Source organism: Chiloscyllium plagiosum, unplaced genomic scaffold, assembly GCF_037043375.1.
Source record: "Chiloscyllium plagiosum isolate Xiang-an unplaced genomic scaffold, Cpla_swu_hap1 HiC_scaffold_36, whole genome shotgun sequence".
Lineage (NCBI taxonomy): Eukaryota > Metazoa > Chordata > Chondrichthyes > Orectolobiformes > Hemiscylliidae > Chiloscyllium > Chiloscyllium plagiosum.
In genome coordinates this window covers 44,773,936-44,794,973 of record NW_028270174.1, presented here as the reverse complement: position 1 = coordinate 44,794,973, position 21,038 = coordinate 44,773,936, and the positions used below count along the sequence as shown (strand labels likewise).

Genomic DNA, 21,038 nt, shown 5'->3' with positions numbered 1-21,038 from the left:
TGGATAGGTATATGGAGGATAGTGGGTTAGTATAGGTTAGGTGGGCTTGGATCGGCTCAACATCGAGGGCCAAAGGGCCTGTACTGCGCTGTATTCTTCTATCTATGTCTATGTAGGTCTTCCAGTATCTGTGGAGAGAAGGCAGAATTAACATTTCCAGTGAACTTTCTTCAGAACTGATGGCAGCTAGGAAAGGATGGTATAAGAGAGCTTAAGGTGATTGACTTTACTGTGCAATTTGAGAGGGAGAAGATAGAATCAGAGGTAAGGTCTTATAGCTAAATAAAGGCAACTACAGAAGCATGAAAGAGGAGCTGGGTAGAATTCACTGGGAGAGGAGCCTAGCAGGAAGGACAGTGGAACAGCAATGGCAGGGGTTTCTGGGAGTACTTTGGAGACACAGCAGGGATTCATCCCGAGGAAAAAGAAGCATGGTACAGGGAGGATGAGGCAGCCCTGGCCGACAGGGAAGTCAGGGATAACATAAAAGCAAAAGAGAAAATCATACAATGTGGTGAAGGGCAGTGGGAAACTAGAGGATTGGGAAGCTTACAAAGATCAACAGAGGGTAACAAAAAAGAAATAAGGACGCAGAAGATTAAATATGAGGGTAAGCTAACCAGTCACGTAAAGGACGACTGTACGAGTGTTTTTAGATATATGAGGACGAAAGAGAGGCAAACGTGGACATTGGGCCACTGGAAAATTACACTGGAGAGATAGTGGTGGGGAACAAGGAAATAGCTGAGGAATTGAATAATTACTTCATGTCAGCCTTCACAGTGGAAGACACGAGTAACGGTCCAAAAGTTCAAGAGGTCAGTATAGTGGCCATCTCCATGGAGAAGGAGCTAGAAAAACTGAATGGCCTGAAGGTGGATAAGTCACCTGGACCAGCTGGATTACACCCTGAGTTCTAAGGGAGATGGCTGAAGAGATAGCTTTAGCAGTGATCTTACAGTAACCACTAGAATCAGGGAGGGTCCCAGGGAAGTGCAAAATCATTCACGTTACATCCCTGTTTAAAAAGGGAGTAAGGCAAAAGATGGAAAATTGCAGACTGATTAGCCTAACCTCGGTCGTGGGTAGGTTCCTGGAATCCACTGTGAAGGATGAAATTTCTGAATATCTGGAAATGCATGGTAAAATATGGCAAAGTCAGTCCGGTTTCATTGAAGAGAAGTCACGCCTGACAGATCTGCTAGATTTCTTTGAGGAAGTAATGAGCAGGTTAGGCCAAGGATAATCAATAGATGTTACCTACCTGGACTTCAAGAAGGCCTTTAACAAGGTGCCACACAGGAGACTAATGAGTAAGATAATGGCCTGTGGTGTAAGAGGCAAGGTCCTAACATGGATAGAAGCTTGGCTGTTTAACAGAAAGCAGCCAGTGGGAATAAAAAAGTCCTTCTAAGGATGGCAGCTGGTGACAAAGTAGTGTTCTTCAAGGTTCAGTGTTGGGGCCACCACTTATCACTTTATAAATTAATGATACAGATGCAGAAACTGAGGGCATTCTGGCTAAGTTTGCAGACAGTACAAATATAGAGAGAGGGACAGGTAGAATTGAGAAGGCGGGAAAGGGGCAGAAGGATTTGGACAGGTTAGGAGAGTGGGCAAAGAAGTGGCAGATGGGAGGGACAATAAGTATCTGGTGGTGGCATCCCACTGGAAGTGGCAGAAATGGGTATGGATCCTTTGCTAGTGAATGCTAATGGCATGAGAAATTAATATCAGTTGTATCGAATCGGTGTTGTGGGAGGGAAGAGAAGGGATAAGGCTTGAAGTGTGGGAGATTGCTCAGATATAGGTAAGGGCTCTATCAAGCATGGCAGTGAGGAATCCTTGGTTGAGGAAAATGCTGGGTATTTCTGAGGCCCTCCTGTGAAGAGTAGTATCCAGAGTAACCTCGATTATCCGGCATTCGATTATCTGAATTTTGGATTATCCGAACAAGATCGCAAGGTTCCGATGCTTGGCTAAACTGTGTTATCCGGCATTTGATTATCCGGCATTCAATTATCCAAATGAAATATTCCCCGCCCGTGTCCTTTGGATAATCAAGGTTCCTCTGTAATTAGAATAGATGCAATGGAGATGGGAAATTGGGAGAATGGAATTCTTCACAAGAATTACATTGTGAGGATGTATAATCCAGCCAATGTGGGAGTCAGTGAGTTTGTAGTGGGTATCAGTGGTCAGAAATTAAAACAGATATCAAGAAGGGAATGGAGGAGTCAGAGATGGATAAGGCGAAGATGAGAGAAAAGTGGAAATTAGAAGTCATAATGATCAATTGTTTCCAATTATGGACAGGAGACAGAAGAGGCAGTGATATCATTGATGTACCAATGTCCTGCATTCTGGGGGGTCTAGGATTCAAACCAGAATGTCTCACACACCTCACAAAGACTCAGGAATAACTGAAACCCATATGGGTTCCCATAGCCACACTTCTGATCTGAAGAAAGTGAGAAGAGTTAAAGCAGAAGTTATTCCAAGAGAGAACAAAGGTCAGCCAGGCTGAGGAGAGTGGTGGTGGATGGGGACAGTTCAGACCTTTCTTCCAGGAAGAAGCAGAGAGCCCTAAGACCATCCTGATGTTTAACAGGATTGCACATCAATGGTGAAAACGAGTGGGCTGATGCACACAAATTAGAAATTCTGAAACTGATATAAAGTGTCAGAAGTTTTGCGGATGTAAGTGGGAAAAAATAAGTTCCATGGAGCAGGAACAGGTACTGTTCTGGGTTTGCCTGAGTTGTCCTATTTGTGGATTTTGGGAAAAAGGTTTTATGGGCTTTATGGGGTGGGTGTGGGGGGTGGGAGGGGTCAATGAGCTTGGAGGCTGTTGCAGGGGTTGGAGTGTGGTGTAGGGCAGACCCCAAGATAAGGTGAGATTATTGACCACCATGGATGATGTTTGAACAATGGGAAATTTGAACATTAAGAAATAATTAAAATATTAAAATTAAGTGAACATTATCCATAGAAGTTTTTACTGTGAGTGCTTTTTATACAGCAAAAGAAGAAAAATGTCAATCAAATATTAGCCTGATGTTTGACGGTAGGGTCATAACCAATGAGAGACAGGAGGAAGTGTATGAGAGCTGGCACATAACCTCTGCAATCTAGAGATCAGTAGGCCAGACAACAACAACACCACCCTTGTTGGCAGGTTTGATTACAAAGTTCAGGTTGTATCTGAGAGCATGGAGTGCGGTCAGTTCAGAGGCAGGTAAGTTCAAATGGGGAGAAGGCAAAGAAATTAAGATGATTGATGCCGCGTCAACAGTTCTCAATGAATTGGTCAAATGTAAGTAAAAGACCTTTCTTTCTCCGTGGCTTACTATTATCCATCCCTTTGTGTGCCTGTTTTTGTCTCCCTCCCGGTTTTATCTCTACCTATTGTTTACTTCTTTACACTTTCTCCCACATCGACTTCTATCATCAGCACATATACCATCTTTTCATAGGTAATATGAGGTTTGAAGAAGAGTCACTGGACCCAAAATGTTATCTCTGCTTTCTGTCTAAAGGTGCTGCTAGAGTTTTCTTAACAATTTCTGGTTTTTGTTTCAGATTTCCAGCTTTTGCAGTTCTTGGTTTTATTTTAATTTTTATAAGTGGATGCTCTTCAAGCTAATGGTATTGATCATCATGACTGGTGTCTGCCATTTCCTTTTTATTCATCACTATTCATGTGTGTACTAATGTATATTTAACAGCCTATAAAACAGAGAAAAACAACAGTTATCATTTGACTAACTTTTACATTTGATTTCTAGGATTTTAAACACGTTTTTACTGAATATGGCAGTTGTTACACTTTCAACCACGATGACACGGCTAAAAGGAGTGCAAACATTTCAGGAAGAGGATTAACCGTGATGCTGGATATTAAACAGGTTTACCTTGCATGATACTTAGCATTAGAATAAACTGTTTATTTTGGTAAATAATGGGAAATTTGATAATTGAGAAGTAATTAAACTTAAGTGAACATTATCCATAAAAGTTTTTACAGTGTGTGCTTTTTATACAGCAAAAGAAGATAAAAATTCAGTCAAATATGTGAATTAAGTCATTGAAGTGAATTCATTCTGTGGTAGAAAGGAGAGACAGAATCTCCTTTAGTGGGCGGCACAGTGGCACAGTGGTTAGCACTGCTGCCTCACAGCGCCAGAGACCCGGGTTCAATTCCCGCCTCAGGAGTTTGCACGTTCTCCCCGTGTCTGTGTGGGTTTCCTCCGGGTGCTCTGGTTTCCTCCAACAGTCCAAAGATGTGCAGGTCAGGTGAATTGGCCATGCTAAATTGCCCATAGTGTTAGGTAAGAGGTAAATGTAGGGGTATTGGTGGGTTACACTTCGGCGGGTCGGTGTGGACTTGTTGGGCCGAAGGGCCTGTTTCCACACTGTAATGTAATGTAATCTAGTCTATATCGTGTGTTGTGCATGATTTTGAGTGCCATTTCCAATCAGGGGTGTGTTGTCTTGTGTGGTTATGCAGTTCCCACCTCTTTACACATAATTGTATGAGTAGTGTAGCAAATCTTGTGGATCACACGTACTCTGTTTTGCTGAATCAAAACATCCAGATGCCATGTTTAATGATTCCTGATGAAGAGCTTATGCCCGAAATGTAGATTCTTGTGCTCCTCGGCTGCTGCTTGACCGGCTGTGCTTTTCCAATGTCACACATTTCAACTCTGATCTACAGCATCATCAGTCCTCACTTTCTCCTGTTTAAAGAGAAGCCAGACAGGCGTTCATTCACTGCAATCCAGGAGCCTATGTTGGTCAGCCCCAGCAACCTCATTCCCCATTGAGCTCCCACCCCAACTTCATGTCACATCTTACTCCCAGTAAAGATACCAGTAGGACAGAAACTATTCCTGAAGAAGGGCTAATGCCCGAAACGTCGATTCTCCTGTTCCCTAGATGCTGCCTGACCTGCTGCGCTTTTCCAGCAACACATTTCCATCTCTGATCTCCAGCATCTGCAGACCTCACTTTCTCCTGGACAGAAACTATAGCCCTCACAGCTTATTGATCCCTTGCTGCAGGTTCTCTTCCAGGCTGTTGAGGTAAGGTGAATGGTCTTGTTTTGCAGGGATGACAACAAGAGGTACTTGTGCCAATAAAGTGGTCTGCACAATGCTGACAACACATCGGTCCACCAAATGAACCTGACTCCAAAGCCACAAAAAGATGCTGTTTTCCTTCGGAGTAATGAACACTGTCCAGTAACTGCAAAGTCACACCCATAAGGGGTGTCAGACATTGTAAGTGCGAGTGCATAGGACTATCACAGAGGAGCAGCACATGCAAGCCTCAGCATAAGACATTATATATAGACTGAACATATGACAGCTACTTTATGTTGGTAGGATTGTTCAATTGCTAAGCACTTGCAGCAAGTGTTCAGGAGCTGGCTTTGTCATGTACGTTCATGAAACTCTTAGACTGACCCTCCTACCTCTCTACAGAGTAAATCACTCAGGAAGCAATCCCAAATTGATGGTAGTGTATTGGATGTTTGGATCTCCTCCCTCCTCAATTTTTTTCAAATTTCAGATTAGAATCCCTACAGTGTGGAGACAGGCACTTCGGCCCAACAAGTCCACACCGAACACCGAAAAGTATCCCACCCTACATTTACCTCTGAGTATTGCACCTAACCTACACACCCCTGAACACTAAGGGCAATTTAGCATGACCAAATCACCTGACCTGCACATCTTTGGACCATGGGAGGAAACCAGAGCACCTGGAAGAAACCCACACAGCCCCAGGGAGAATGTGCAAACTCCACATAGACAGTCACCCGAGGCTGGAATTGAACCACTGTTGTCAAAGCATGAATGCTAACCGTTGTGCCACCGCGCTGCCCCAAGAAGGGCACCAAACTCGCAACCATGATCTATGCCTGTGCCAACCAGAAAATACGACTCTCAGGATGCAAGTCAGGATGCCTCTAGTCTGCTGTTATCAGAAGTGCTGACAGAGTGAAACACTATGCATATCCTTGGGTTCATTATTTTTCTTTGCCACTCCAATTACCAGCAGACTGTCCAGATAAAAGCAAAGCAGGCAACCTTACCCCACCTCCAGCTCTTCCTCAAGCTCCAGTATAACCAACACCACTTCTGAGGGTCAAAGCAAAGACCATCACAACATTCACCAGTAGCTTTCACCCTCAAGGTCACAATCAGGTGAGTTCAAGCTAGCAAAAGAAGTAATCAGTGAGGTCCTTGGTCTAGGTGGACTGCTAGATCCAGGCACTGACTGACTGATCCAGGCACTGTATTGACAGATTATGTAATTCTGGATTCAGCAATAGGAGATGGCAGATGTCATTCTTATTGATTTGTTAGTAGCAATGGATTCAGGTTCATTTGTTGGAGATAAAGAGTTTAGCAAAGGCACATAAATGGAGGTACCAGAGGCCATGTGCACATGAAAGATGGCGAAGGCCATTCATGTTCTGTCTGATTATCATGGCTATGGCATGTGAGCACTTGGACCCTCTGTTGGATAAATGGCTACCACTTTGGGGAATCAAGGTCCAGCAACTACAAAACAGATAACTAATATTAACTGTAGCCATGGATGCACCGCACGGCAAAATGCCAGAGAATGCTGAAGCTAAGTAATTAAAGGAGTTAGTTAGGACAGGAATGAGGAGAGATATTCTGGGGCTTTTTTGTCTTTTCTAAACTTTTTAGCCTCAGAAATTGATTTTTATCCTGCTACAGAAGTAGCTGAGTATATGTTGCGTGTCATAGAGTCATACAGATGTACAGCATGGAAATAGACACTTTGATCCAACTCGTCCATGCTGACCAGAGATCCTAACCTAATCTTGTCCCATCTGCCAGAACTTGGCCCATTTCCCTCTAAACCCTTCCTATTCATACACCCATGCAGAATGCCTTTTAAATGCTGCCACCACTTTCTCTGCCAGCTCATTCCATGCACAAACACACTCTGTGTGAAAATGTTGCCCCTTAGGTCCCTTTTATATTTTTCCTCTCTCACCCTAAACCTTCTGGACTCCTACATCCAAGGGACCTTGTCCATTTACCTTATCCATACCACTCATGAATTGATACAACTCTATAACATCACTCCTCAGCCTCCGATGCTCCAGGAAAAACAGCCCCAGCCTATTCAGACTCTCCCTATAGCTCAAATCCTCCACCCTGGTAACATCCTTGTAAATCCTTTCTGAACCCTTTCAAGTTTCACAACATCCTTCCAATAGGAAGGAGACCAGAATTGCACACAATATTTCAAAAGTAGCCTAACCAATGTCCTGTACAGCTGCAACATGACCTCCCAACTCAATGTTCTGATCAATAAAAGAAAGCATACCAGGCACCTTCTTCACTATCTTATTTACCTGTGACTCCACTTTCAAGGAACTATGAGTCTATGATTCAGCAACATTCCCCAGGACCTTACCATTAAGTGTACACGTCCTGCTCTGATTTGCTTTCCCAAAATGCAGTCCATGTCCCTACACTTCCTTCTAAAGCACATGACCTCACATGATTCCATATTGTACTCCATCTGCCATTTCTTCCCATTCTCCTAATCTGTCTTAATCCTTCAACAGCCTCCCTGACTCCTCAGTGCTACCTGTCCCTCTACCAATCTTTGTATTGTCTGCAAACTCAACCAGAATGCCTTCATCCTTCACCTAGACCGTTAACGTATGAAGTGAAAAATGGTGGTCCTAATACTGAACCTTGCAGAACACCTTTGTCACTGGCTGCCATCCTGAGAAGGACCCTTTATCCCCATTCTCTGCTTTCTGCCAAACAGCCAAACTTATTTCCATGCTAGCAACTTGTGTCTAACATCATGGGCCCTTATCTTACTCAGTAGCCTCCTGTACGAAACCTTGTTAAAGGCCTTCTCAATTCTATACACACAGATTGTACACCATCTGATCCTACTTCATTGCTTACTATTGATTTAATTTAATTTCTTACTAATAAGGCAACCTCACTCACTCTGCCCACCTCCCAATCTTTTCAATAGGATGTATATCCTTGAATATTCAGCTGCCAATCCTGATTCCCCCTGCAACCATGTCTCCATGATGCCCACCACGTCATACCTGCCAATTTCCATCTGCACCACAAACTTATTTACCTTATTCCTTATACTGCATGCATTCAGATATAACACCTTCAGTCCTGTATTAACCATCCCTCTTCTAATTGTCATTTGTTTGCCCAGTGTGCTTGACGTTTTATTGTTAACACTCCTATACACTCTTTCCTATGTGTGCCTGTGCTGGAGACTTTAATAACCTCTCCTGAGTTTGCACTCTTACCTCCTACTTTGATTCTGGTTTTCTGAATTTCCCCTATAACTCAGCCATTCCCCCTTCCACACCACCCCCCACCTCCAATTCAGTCTAAAGCCTTGTCTGCAGCTTTTGTTGTGTGATTCGCTAAGATTCTGGTCTTAGCACAGTTCAAATGAAGATTGTCCCATCAGAACAGGTTCCTTCTTCCCCAGTACTGGTGTTGATGTCCCATGAATTCAAACCCACTTCTCCCACAACAATCTTCGAGCCACGTATTTACCTGCTTAATCTTATTAACCCTTTGCCAATTAGCTCGTGGCTCAGGTAGTAATCCAGAGATTATTACCTTTTTGATTCTGCTTTTTAATTTATCTCCTATCTGTCCATGCTCCCTTAGCAGAACCACTGCCCTAGTTTAATTTAAATGGATCACGAGCACTGGAGTTCCTGAGGTCAGGGTGTATGAGGTTTGAGCATTTTCAGCTCAGATTTGGTTGGAGGCTGAAATACAGACTCTGGAATGTATCAGAGAAGGGGTAAGCTAACTGGATTCCTTGTACCAAGAGGCAGTCCCAACTCATAGGATTGGATCTTATGATTTATTCAGTGTTCAGGCACAGGAGAATGTAATTTCATGTGAGGTAGGTAAGTGGAAACAAAGGGCAGGAGGACAGAAGCCTCAGCCTTTGAAATTGTCCAACAGGTTTGAGGCTCTTTCAGCTTGCTGGGATGAGAATGAGAGTTGCGGGATGGAAGACTTAGGAGAAAGTGAGGACTGCTGGAGTTCAAAATCAAAGAGTGTAGTGCTGGGATTGCACAGCCAGTCAGGCAGCATCCGAGGAGCAGGAGAATCAACGTTTCAGGCATAAACCCTTCATCAGGAATTAACTGACCATGGCACAGTGGTACACGACAACACTTAGAGGTATAATGGGGTCATGTAAAAACACAGGTAACAGTACTGGGAGACTGAAAATAGTTGGGAAGTAGGAAATTGTTTAGCGAGTGCTCGGCATCAGGACTGGGGAAAGTAGGATCTGTACTGTTTTGAATGCAGTTTGAGTGCTGGTCAGGTGAGCTGGTCAGTCCAGAACCAGCAGAGGAGGTGTGAGAACATCAATAAAGTGTTCCTGTTCAGATTTATCATTCATCTACTTGTGTATAATTCCTGGTTTGAAAGGAAGGAAGCACCAAGATAACAATTGTTGACAAGAGTGGGATTCGGCCCATGTGTGCAAACACCTTTTTTCTGTCCAACGTCATTGCCTGGAATTTAGAAATGGCACAAAATTAAGGAGGTAATGCCGAGGGAAGCAATTGTGAGGGTACTTGGGCCAGGGTTTACACCAGGAAAGAAGGCACACATCAGGGAGTGGGCCAAGAGCCAGGAAGTTGGGAGAGGACTTGGGCAGTTGGCTAAAAAGAAAGTGTGCACACAGGAGATACTGAAATTGTCACAGAGAGCCGTCATCAGGGGTCTCGGGCAATGTGAGGCAGGAAAGGTATACTAGCACAGCTGCTGAGGGAGTGGCCGATGTAGACAGCATTCAAAGGGACTTGGGTTCCAAGTGACTACTAGACTTGAGTGGCAAGAAAAATTGTCACTGGTGGGAAAACAAAATGACAGGTCAATTTGAGGAGATGGGACCATTTGATGAACAGTCAGAGATATGGATTTTATGCATAGAATGTGAACCAAGCGGCTTCGTACATCATGATACTGGTGTTCTTAATTGGTAGGAGTCTGGTGTAACCAGAGAAATCCACAGAGAAGACATTCCAAGAGCCATGCAAAGTATAAAACATTAATTTTGCACCTAAACTTCTGACGATTACATAACATTTCCATTTTTTTAATGGGTACAGCATTAAGGAGAGTCTATTGCTGAATTAGTGGAACATTATGAATTTGGAAAGCTCCTGCAAGGTGCCTTGTGGGACTGCCTGGCTTGTGGGCTTTGATATGAAGTCATCCAACGAAAGCTACTAACAATCGGAGCCACACATCTGAGAGGGGACAATTGCAGCTGGGGCATGACAGGATGTAGTGAATCTATCAGGAAGGTTTATCACGCGATGAAACAAAGGGATCGGTTAAAGTGTGTCTGCTTTAATGTAAGGAGTGTCAGAAATAAGAGTGACAAACTTAGAGCATGGATCAGTATTTGGGGCTACGATGTTGTGGCCATAACGGAGACATGGGTTTCACAGGAGCAGGAATGGTTGCTAGATCTTCCAGGGTTTAGAACATTTAAAAAGAACAGGGAGGGTGGAAAAAGAGGAAGGGGCGTAGCATTGCTAATCAGGGAGTGCGTCACAGCTACAGAAACTAAGGTGTTGAGGAAGGTTTGTCTACTGAGTCAGTATGGGTAGAAGTTAGGAACAGCAAGGGAACAGCCACCGCATTGGGGGTTTTCTACAAATCACCTAATAGCAGTAGAGAGATTGAAGAACTCCTAGGCGGGCAGATTTTGGAAAAATGCAGACGTAGCAGGGTTGTTGTTATGGGTGATTCAACTTTCCCAATATCGACTGGAACCTCCTAAGTGCAGATGGTTTGGATGGAGCCGTTTTTGTCAGGTGTGTTCAGAAGGGTTTCCTTACTCAGTATGAGACAGGCGGACGAGGGGAGAGGCCATTTTGAATTTGGTGCTCGGCGATGGAAATTCAACCCGTCTATATATCAAATAGCACAATGCTGCTATTATACAAGTTTCAAGCACTGAAGAGAACAAAAGAGAATTTTGAATTCAGTATTTTATGAATTTGATTGGGCCAAGATACCGTGACAGGAGCAGTTAAGAACCTGGATGACAGAACAAGTGTGGATTAAATTCCTCTGTACAGATTTTACGGTCATTCTCACTAAATAACACATAACTGATATTATTTTTAATCTTGTGCATACTCAGAAACTTAAGCAAAGTTGAGAACTGTGGGGAATACAAGTCATATTTTAGGGTAAATATTGATCTTTTATTTTGTTGTTGTTTTCCCATTTCTTTGGGGGTAGAAGACAAGAATCATCTCACATTTGCATTCAGGAGCCCTCTTTGCCCTTGCCTTCCTGTTCAGTGTGCATCTGAGATTGAGGTTTGTTAACGGATACTTTTTCAAATGGCTCTGAAATGAAAATGTTGAAATTTAAAGATGCACTGGTTCATTCCTTTGATCTGCTGAGAAATGATAGTTTTCAAACTCCATGATTGTCTATTTTTTAAAAAATGAATAGCCTTTGGAACAATGAGGTCTTGTACTTGAAAATTAAATGTTTTGCAGAGCTGCAAACAATTATTTTATTGCTAATATTCTATTTCAATTCAACACTGATTTCTTAGTTAGATAGACATTCTGACTGTCATACTGACTAGGAGTACAGGTTCAAGCCCCAGCCTGAGGTGAATTTGCTGATCTCACTTCTGGCATCAATGCTATAATTAGCCTCAGCATCTTTGGCACAGCAAAGAAAAGAATCAGCTCAAATTTGCGTCATTTGTGAAATTCAGTATGAACCACTCGGTATCCTAACTCATAAATTATGCAAGTCTAGAAGGTTGCCAGTTTCTGTGGAAAACACAATCAATCAATAATATCAACAGGAAACAATTACATAAGGACTTTGTCGATTATTGCTAAATCTCCATAACTTCCGCAATTATGATATCTTTGGACAAAAATTGAATCTTTATCATTCTATTAAATTTTAAAAACCAAATTATAATACATAGCTCAGTACTAGGATGTGAGATAAACATTTATATAATAGAGCAGAAAGGGGAGATAATTATGGATCTAAACTGTAAATTAGTATGCCTAGGCTGGAAGGTGAATTGTACAAGAATGCAAAGGTGAAGATAGTACAAGGGCAAGAAGGAGGAAAATGGAACAGTAGTTTGTATCTAATATTTCTGTATTGGGTACAGATTCCTTAAATTAGACATTGCTGCAAGTGTCACAGCAGGCATCATCAGATAGCTTGACTAAAATAATGTTGCTGAACAAGTATTGGTAATGTTAACAAAATACTAATATTGCAAAACTTTTCTATTTGAATTGCACAAAGAATTGGAGGAAGGATATTAAATCTTTTAGTTCGTGCAAGGGAGATTTATTAGAAAAAAACCAGGAAGTTGAAACTTCAATTATATGTAGAGGCTAGAAAAACGTGTATTGTTCTTTTGAGCAGAGAAGGTTAATAGGAGGTTGAAGAGAGGTTTGATTTTGGTAGATAATGTTTCCACTGGCAGCAGACCAGGTGACCAGAGGATGCAGATTTATGAAAATTAGCCAAAGAACCAGAGAAAATGTCTTGTCTTTCCACAGAGAATTATGATCTGGAATAGATTGTGGAATCTGATGCGCTCTAACTTTCGAAAGGAATTAGATATATTTGAAAAAGAGAAATGTGTTTGGATGTGGGATTTGGTTACTGGGATTGATTGGATAGATCATAAAATCAGCATAACTAGGCTATTCAGCCCATTGAAGCTGCTGCGGCATTTAGTGAAATAATGGCTGATCTGATGATCCTCGGCTTCATTTCTTCCCTTTCCTCAGTAACCCTTGATTCCCTTATTGATCAAAAATGTGTCTATTATATAGATAAAGATAACTCTCACAATACATCAACACAGATATCTGAGCCAAGTGGCTTCTGAGTCCTGTGATGTGATACCTTTGTAACAATAGGGCATAATTGACAGGATGTTAAGTATGCAAGACCTAAAGGAAACTTTTAACATATCATAGTTTGTTTATACTTTTTTCATGATTATAGTTTGTATATTCTGAAAACTGGAAGGATATTGAGATACCAAGGGCATGCATTTATTCAAGAAGAAATGCTGGGATTAGTATGAGTGCAAAGCCAGAATGTTTAAAACTAAATCTTTTTTTTGAGTCTTGAAACAAAATGTATCGTATGCGCAGGCATCAGAAATAAATATGTGCACTTAATATAGCATTTTATCCCTTTGCAAATATTTTTATTTTTAAGTATAGTGTTGCTGAGTGAGACCAAACTGGTTGTGTGCATTATTTAGTGGAAGTGATTCGCAACTCAACAGTTTCATTGTCAAAACATAATGAGCTGCAGACTGTTACCTAAAAGCATTATCTGTACTTTAGGCTATTATGAGATAGTAATCCTTAATCAGAAGCAGAAGAAAGATTTATAGTCATAGAAAAATTATGGCAAAGAAAGAGGTTACTCAGTTCATCAAGTCATCTAGCTGAAATTTACCTCACTGCCCATTCTTATCGCACCTTTAGAACCTGGTACATATCCTTGCAAGTTACACTTCAGGTACAGATCATAGGCGGCACGGTGGTACAGTGGTTAGCACTGTTGCCTCACAGTGCCAGAGACCTGGGTTCAATTCCCACCTCAGGTGACTGACTGTGTGGAGTTTGCACATTCTCCCCGTGTCTGCGTAGGTTTCCTCCGGGTGCTCCGGTTTCCTCCCACAGTCCAAAAATGTCCAGGTCAGGTAAATTGGCCATGCTAAATTGCCCATAGTGTTAGCTGCAGGGGAATGGGTCTGCGTGGGTTGTGCTTTGGCGAGTCGGTGTGGACTTGTTGGGCCGAAGGGCCTGTTTCCACACTGTAAGTAATCTAATCTAATGATACAGGACAGGTGTCAGACCTTGTGGTGGGAGAACACTTTGGTGACAGTGATCACAACTGCCTCACATTTAGCATAGCTTTGGAGAGGGAAAGGAGCAGTTACTGAGGGAAGATATTTAATTGGGGAAAAGGGAATTAGAACATAGAACATAGAAGAATACAGCGCAGTACAGGCCCTTTGGCCCTCGATGTTGCGCCGATCCAAGCCCACCTAACCTATACTAACCCACTACCCTCCATATACCTATCCAATGCCCGCTTAAATGCCCATAAAGAGGGAGAGTCCACCACTGCTGCTGGCAGGGCATTCCATGAACTTACGACTCGCTGAGTGAAGAACCTACCCCTAACTTCAGTCCTATATCTACCCCCCCTTAATTTAAAGCTATGCCCCCCTGAAATACCCGACTCCATACGCGGGAAAAGGTTCACACTGTCAACCCTATCTAACCCCCTAATCATCTTGTACACCTCAATCAAGTCACCCCTAAACCTTCTTTTCTCTAATGAAAACAGCCCCAAGTGTCTCAGTCTATCCTCATACGATCTTCCTTCCATACCAGGCAACATCCTGGTAAACCTCCTCTGCACCCGTTCCAGTGCCTCCACATCCTTCCTATAGTATGGCGACCAAAACTGCACACAATATTCCAGATGCGGCCGCACCAGAGTTTTATACAACTGCATCATGACCTCAGGACTCCGGAACTCAATTCCTCTACCAATAAAAGCCAGTACGCCATATGCCTTCCTCACCGCACTATTTACCTGGGTGGAATTATGACGCTATCAGACAGGAGTTGGGAAATACAGACTGGGAGCAATTGTTCCACAGAGAGGGCACAGCAGACATGTGGAGACTATTTAAGGAGCAGTAGTTGTGAGTGATTCACAAACTTGATCCTTGGAGACAGGTAAAAAGGGGTAAGATTAAGGAACCTTGGATGATGAGAACAGAGGAGCTGCTCATCAAAAGGAAGAAGGGAGTTTTTTTGTAAGCTGGAGGAAGCAAGGATCTAGCACAGCTTTAGAGGATTACAGGCTTGCTAGAAAGGAGCTCAGAAATGGACTGAGGAGAGCCAGGAGGGGGCACAATAAAGGCTTGGCAAGAAGGATAAGGGAGAACCCTAAGGCATTTTACTCAGATGTGAGGAATAAGAGAATGATCAGGGAGAAGGTAGGGTCAATCAGGGATAGCGGAGGGAACATGTGCGTGGAGCCTGAGCAGATAGGGGAAGCCCTAAATGAGTTTCTTGCTTCAGTTTTCACTAAGGAAAGGGAACTTGTTGTGAATGAGAACTTTGAATGATACAGGCTTGACCAGATCAAGATTGATGAAGTTGATGTACTGGAAATTTTGGAAAACATTAAGATTGATAAGTCCCCAGGGCTAGACCAGATTTATCTAGGCTGCTCCGGGAAGTGAGAAAGGAGGTTACTAAGCCGCTGATGAAGATCTTTGCCTCCTCACTCTCCACGGGAGTCATACCGGAGGATTGGAAGGAGGCAAATGTTCTTCCACTTTTCAAGAAGGGGAATAGGGAAATTCCTGGCAATTACAGATCAGACAGATCTGTAAATACAGATTATGTCTGTGGTCAGCAAAGTTTTGGAAAGGATTCTGAAGGATAGGATTTTTGACTATTTGGCAACGCATAGCATGATTAAAGGCAGCCAACATGGCTTTGTGAGGGGCAGGTCATGCCTCACAAATCTTATTGAATTCGTTGAGGAGGTGACAAGACAGGTCGATGAAGGCCAAGCAGTGAATGTGGTGTATATGGACTTCAGCAAGGCATTTGATGAGGTTCCCCATGGTAGGTTCATTCATAAAGTCAGGAAGTATGGGATACAGGGAGATTTGGCTATGTGGATTCAGAATTAGCTGACTGACAGAAGGTAGAGATTGGTTGTAGATGGAAAGTATTCTGCCTGGAGGTCATTGTTGAGTGGGGTACCTCAGGGCTCTGTTCTTGGGCCTCTGCTCTTTGTAGTTTTAATAAATGACTTGGATGAGGAAGTTGAGGGGTGGGTTAGTATACTTGCAGATGACAAATATAAATTGGATGTGCCGTCGATAGTATCGAGGGCTATTGCAGGCTGCAGCGTGACATAGACAGGATGCAGAGCTGGGCTGAGAAATGGCAGATGGAGTTCAACTTGGATAAATACGAAGTGATGCATTTTGGAAGGTCGAACTTGAATGCTGAATATAGGATTAAAGGATTCTTGGCAGTGTGGAGGAACAGAGGGATCTGGGTGTACAAGTGCATAGATTCCTCATAGTTGCCACCCAAGTGGATAAGGTTGTTAAGAAAGCATATAGTGTTTTGGCTTTCATTAGCAGGGGGATTGAGTTTTAGAGCTGCGAGGTTTTGCTACAGCTCTACAAGTCCCTGGTGAGACCACACTTGGAATATGGTGTCCAGTTCTGGTTGCCCTACTATAGGAAAGATACAGAAGCTTTGGAGACAGTGCGAAGAAGGTTTACCAGGATTATGCCTGTACTGGAGGTCTTGGTTTATGAAGAAAGGTTGAATCAGCTTGGACTTTTTTCTCTGGAGAGAAAGACGAAGAGAGGAGACCTGATTGAGGTGTACAAAATAATGGGAGGAATAGATAGAGTCAACAGCCAGAGATTTTTCCCCAGGGCAGGATTGACTGGTACGAAGGGTCATAGTTTGAAGATATTAGGAAGAAGGTACAGAGGAGATGTCAGAGGTAGATTCTTTATGCAGAGAGTTGTGAATGCATAGAATGCGTTGCCAGTGGTGGTGGTGGAAGCAGAGTCATTGGGGACATTTAAGCGACTGCTGGACATGCACATGAGTGCATGAGTGAGTTTAGGGGTGTGTAGGTTAAGTTATTACATTTTACATTAGGATTAAACCTCAGCACAACATCATGGGCCAAAGGGTCTGTTCTGTGCTGTACTTTTCTATGTTCTATGTTCTAACAATGAGAGACGTGGATTTCAAGGCAGCTTTCGAAATTGCTACCACAATGGGGTTGACCGCCAGTGAAGCAACCAAGTTGGATGACGATGCCTGAGTGCATCAAGTTGTGAAAACTCAGTAGAATGTAGTCCCAACCATGGAAGCCATTGATATGGCAAGAATGGCCACAAAGAATCAATGTGTTTGATTCAAAGCCCAGTGCCACAGGTGTAAGAAATTGAACATTGCCTGAAATTGCTGGCAAACAAAAGAAGAGGTGTCAGAAAGGAACAACTTGGAGGAGAAGGCATAACATACAGGCCACCAGCAGGGAGTAAAACTGGGAGCCAACTGGGTCTATGGAAGAAGCAGAAGGCCCAAAGTCAGCAGAGCTCGGATTAAACATACTGTTAGTACGGAGTGAACCTGATCCTTTCTGGGTTCTTCCAAAATAGAAAGGAAGACAAGAAAAATTGAAATAGATATGGGTGCGGCCCTGTCCCTGATTCCTGGAGATCATTGAAGCCTGCCAAGATTATAACATGGATGTACGTGGAACAAGTGGTGTCACAGAAGGGCTATGTACTGGTGAAAGTAAAGTTAAGGGACCAGTGTGCAGAACTGCCACTTTACTATTGAAAGGCAAATACCCTGAATTATTCAGACATAACTGGTTACAAAATTTAAGTTTGAGCTGGGGCATGGTTAATAGGCTGGCAGACTCAAATATGAGTTTGCAGGAGATCTTGGACAAATACAAAGATACCTTTGAAGGAACCTTGGGGGAAATGAATGGAGTCAAAATTAATTACAGCTGAAGCCAGAGGTATGTACTGTGTGCCTGAAGGCATGTTTCGTACTGTACCATCTGGGCCTAAAGTGGAGGCAGAACTCGAATGGCTGGTGAATCCAGGAGCATCGATACCACCAACCATCAGTGAATGAGCCATTCTCATCATTTAAGACATAAAAATGAATCATACAGTGAGGATTTGTGGTGACTTTAAGGTCGCAGTCAACCCAGCTCTGTGTGTGGATCAATACCCACTTCCATTCATTGAGGAACTGTTCAGTGGACTGGCTAGATGAAAGAAATTCTCAAAAATGGATCGGTCACATGCCTGCTGACAGCTGGGGGTCACAGATTTGTAAGAAAGGTGCCACCATTGTCACCACTTCACCCAAGAGAATGGCCTCAAACACCACGGCATTTGATTCAAAAGGATTTCATGGGACCTGGAGAGGACAAATGTTTCTGGTGTTCATTGATGCATACGCCAAATGGCCCAAGGTGGCACTCATGAAATCAGTATTGATGGAAGTAATGATAGACAGACTGAATGAAATATTTGCTGGGTTTAAGCTGTGAGTGACAATGGTCCACAGTTTGTGGCGCAAGAGTTTGATGAGTAACTGGAAAATTGTGAAGTCAGACATGTGCAATCAACTCTTACCACCCTGTGACAAAAGGCCAGATGGAAATACTTGTTCAAACCTTAAAGCAAGTCTTAAAAGCTTCACAAGGGAAGGGTTCACTAGGATGGTGAATGAACAAGTTCCTCAATACATGATGATCCAGTATGTCAGAAAGGCACATCAATAATTTTGGGAGATTTTAATTCACATATTGACAGGAAAAAGTGAGATTGACAAAGGCTGCCTTGGCAGACCAGGGTAAACCTGCGCTGGTATTGTGCAATGTGATAGGATAATTTATGATCTTGTAGAGAAAATCAGCTGAGATTACCACAAGGGACTGTGCTTCTCAAAGTTGACCCTCACCTGGTGAACTTTAGGTTCCACCTATCCACTCCACCCTCTCCTCCCTGACCTATCACCTTCATCCCCTCTCCCACGCACCTATTGTACTCTATGCTACTTTCTCCCCACCCCCACCCTCCTCTAGCTTATCTCTCCATGCTTCAGGCTCACTGCCTTTATTCCTGATGAAGGGCTTTTGCCCAAAATGTCGATTTCAAAGCTCCTTGGATGCTGCCTGAACTGCCGTGCTCTTCCAGCACCACTAATCCAGAATCTGGTTTCCAGCATCTGCAGTCATTGTTTTTACCTCGTTAAACTACCACCAATTCACTCTCTCTCTCTTTACAGAAAAAGGGAGGGAGACACAAAGCAGGAAAGTCAGTTAGTTAAACATCTGTCATTGGGAAAATGTTAGAAGCTGTTATTAGAGAAGTTTTGCATGACACTTGGATAAAGAACATAGAACAGTACAGAAGTCATACAACATCAGGTTATAGTCCAACAGGTTTATTTGAAATTGCAAACATTCAAGTATAGCCCCTTCATCAGGTGAAGTGACAATGCAGGGATACACAGATACACAGAGGGACAGATACAGAAATTTAGACACAGAGGTCTCGGACAGAAAGATCAAAAGACCATACAAATGGGGTGAGTGCAGTATTGAACAATAAGTTTCTACAGGAAAGCATCAGATGGTGTGAGTAAGGGAATAATGAGTGAAGGAATGACCTACAAACCAATTAGATAACGCAGACAGATAATTACATAAAAGTTAAAATAAGATGGTGTTGGAGACAAACCAAATAACTGGAATAACATGATAGATATAACAGTCATATGCTGAGGGTCTAACCAAAATACTAAGTAATCCAAAACTGTACAAACTAATGAATGTAGAGAAATCAAGGTGATGGTGTCAAAACAGGACAATAAGGAAGATTTTACAGAACAGTATGGTGGGGTTACATGTAGCGTGGCATGTAGCCAAGATCATAGTTGAGGCCATCTTCATGGGTACGGAACTTGGCCACCAGTTTCTGCTCAGTGATTCTGCTTTGTTGTGTATCTTGAAGTCTGCCTTGAAGGATGCTTACCTAAAGATCGGAGGCTAAATGTCCTCACTGCTGAAGTGATCCCTGACTGGCAGGGAATATTCCTGTCTGGCAATTATTGCACGCTGTTGATTCATCCATTGTTGTAGTGTCTGAATGGTCTCACTGATATACCAAGCCTCAGGGCATCCTTGCCTGCAGCATACGATATAGACAACACTGGCCAATCACATGAGTATCTGCCATGTATATAGTGGGTGGTGTTCCCATCTGTGATGGTAATATCCATGTTGATGAGCTGACATATCTTGTGGAGGTTGCCGTGACAGAGTTGCGTGGTGTTGTGGTCAATGTTGTTCTGAAAGCTGGTAGTTTGATGGTCCGTTTAATAATGGTCTGTTTAAGGTTCGGCGGTTGTTTGAAGGCAGGCAGTGGAGGCATAGGGAAGATCTTGACAAGATGTTGGCCATCATTAATGGCATATTGAAAGCTACAAACAATATGGTGTAGTTTCTCTGTTCCGGGGAATTACTGGTCATATCCTGCGTCGTCTTCTGAGGAGGTTGTTGCGGTTTTTTGCTGTAGCACGTCGGAACTGGCGATCGAAGAGTTGAGCATCGTATTCCATTCTTATGATGAGGTCATCTTTCAGCATCTTTAAATGTCCGTTGTGTTTCTCCTTGTCTGAGTAGGTCCTATGTATGCACAGGGCTTGTCTGTAGGGAGCGGCTTCTTTAACATGTTTTGGGTAGAAGCTAGAGAATTGCAGCGTCGTGAGGCTATCCAAAGTCTTATAGTAGAGTGAGGTACTGAGGTGCCCGTCCTTGATGGAGATACTTGTGTCCAAGAATAAGACAGATTCTGAACAGTAATCCATGGTAAATCTGTTGGTGGGTTGAAACTTGATGATATTGTTGTGTCATCATTTCAGTGATTCCTCACTATGAGTCCAAAGGAAGAAAATATCATCGATATATCTGTGTATAGCTGTGTATAGGTTGGAGCAAAGAAGTGGTGCAGCAAAGAAGTCTACTTTGACTTGTGCATCAGATGCTGGAACATGCATAAGGGGGTTGAATAGCCTATTCCTGGTCAGAACTTATCAGGTCTTCTTGGACTCAGATGATTAGAGAATGCCACCATGTCACTACAGTCACGGGACCATAACAGTAAACTGACTGCCTCCAGTTTGCAAAATGTCCAGATTACAGAGGAGGAAGTGCTGGATGTCTTGAAACAGTTAGAGGTGGATAAATCCCCAGGACCTGATCAGGTATACCCGAGAACTCTGTGGGAAGCAAGAGAAGTGATTGTTGGGCCTCTTGCTGAGATATTTG

The 21,038-nt window shown here is 42.9% G+C and overlaps 1 protein-coding gene across 1 annotated transcript in view; it reads left to right on the top strand.

The window, feature by feature from the left end:
* The window catches only part of LOC122559364 (bile acid-sensitive ion channel-like), a 471,193-nt gene that overhangs the window by 358,871 nt on the left and 91,284 nt on the right, over nucleotides 1-21,038 (top strand). Inside the window, exon 4 of the mRNA XM_087979834.1 lies at nucleotides 3,789-3,908. Within this exon, the coding sequence (XP_087835960.1) occupies nucleotides 3,789-3,908 (120 nt within the window). The remainder of the gene's footprint in view (nucleotides 1-3,788; nucleotides 3,909-21,038) is intronic.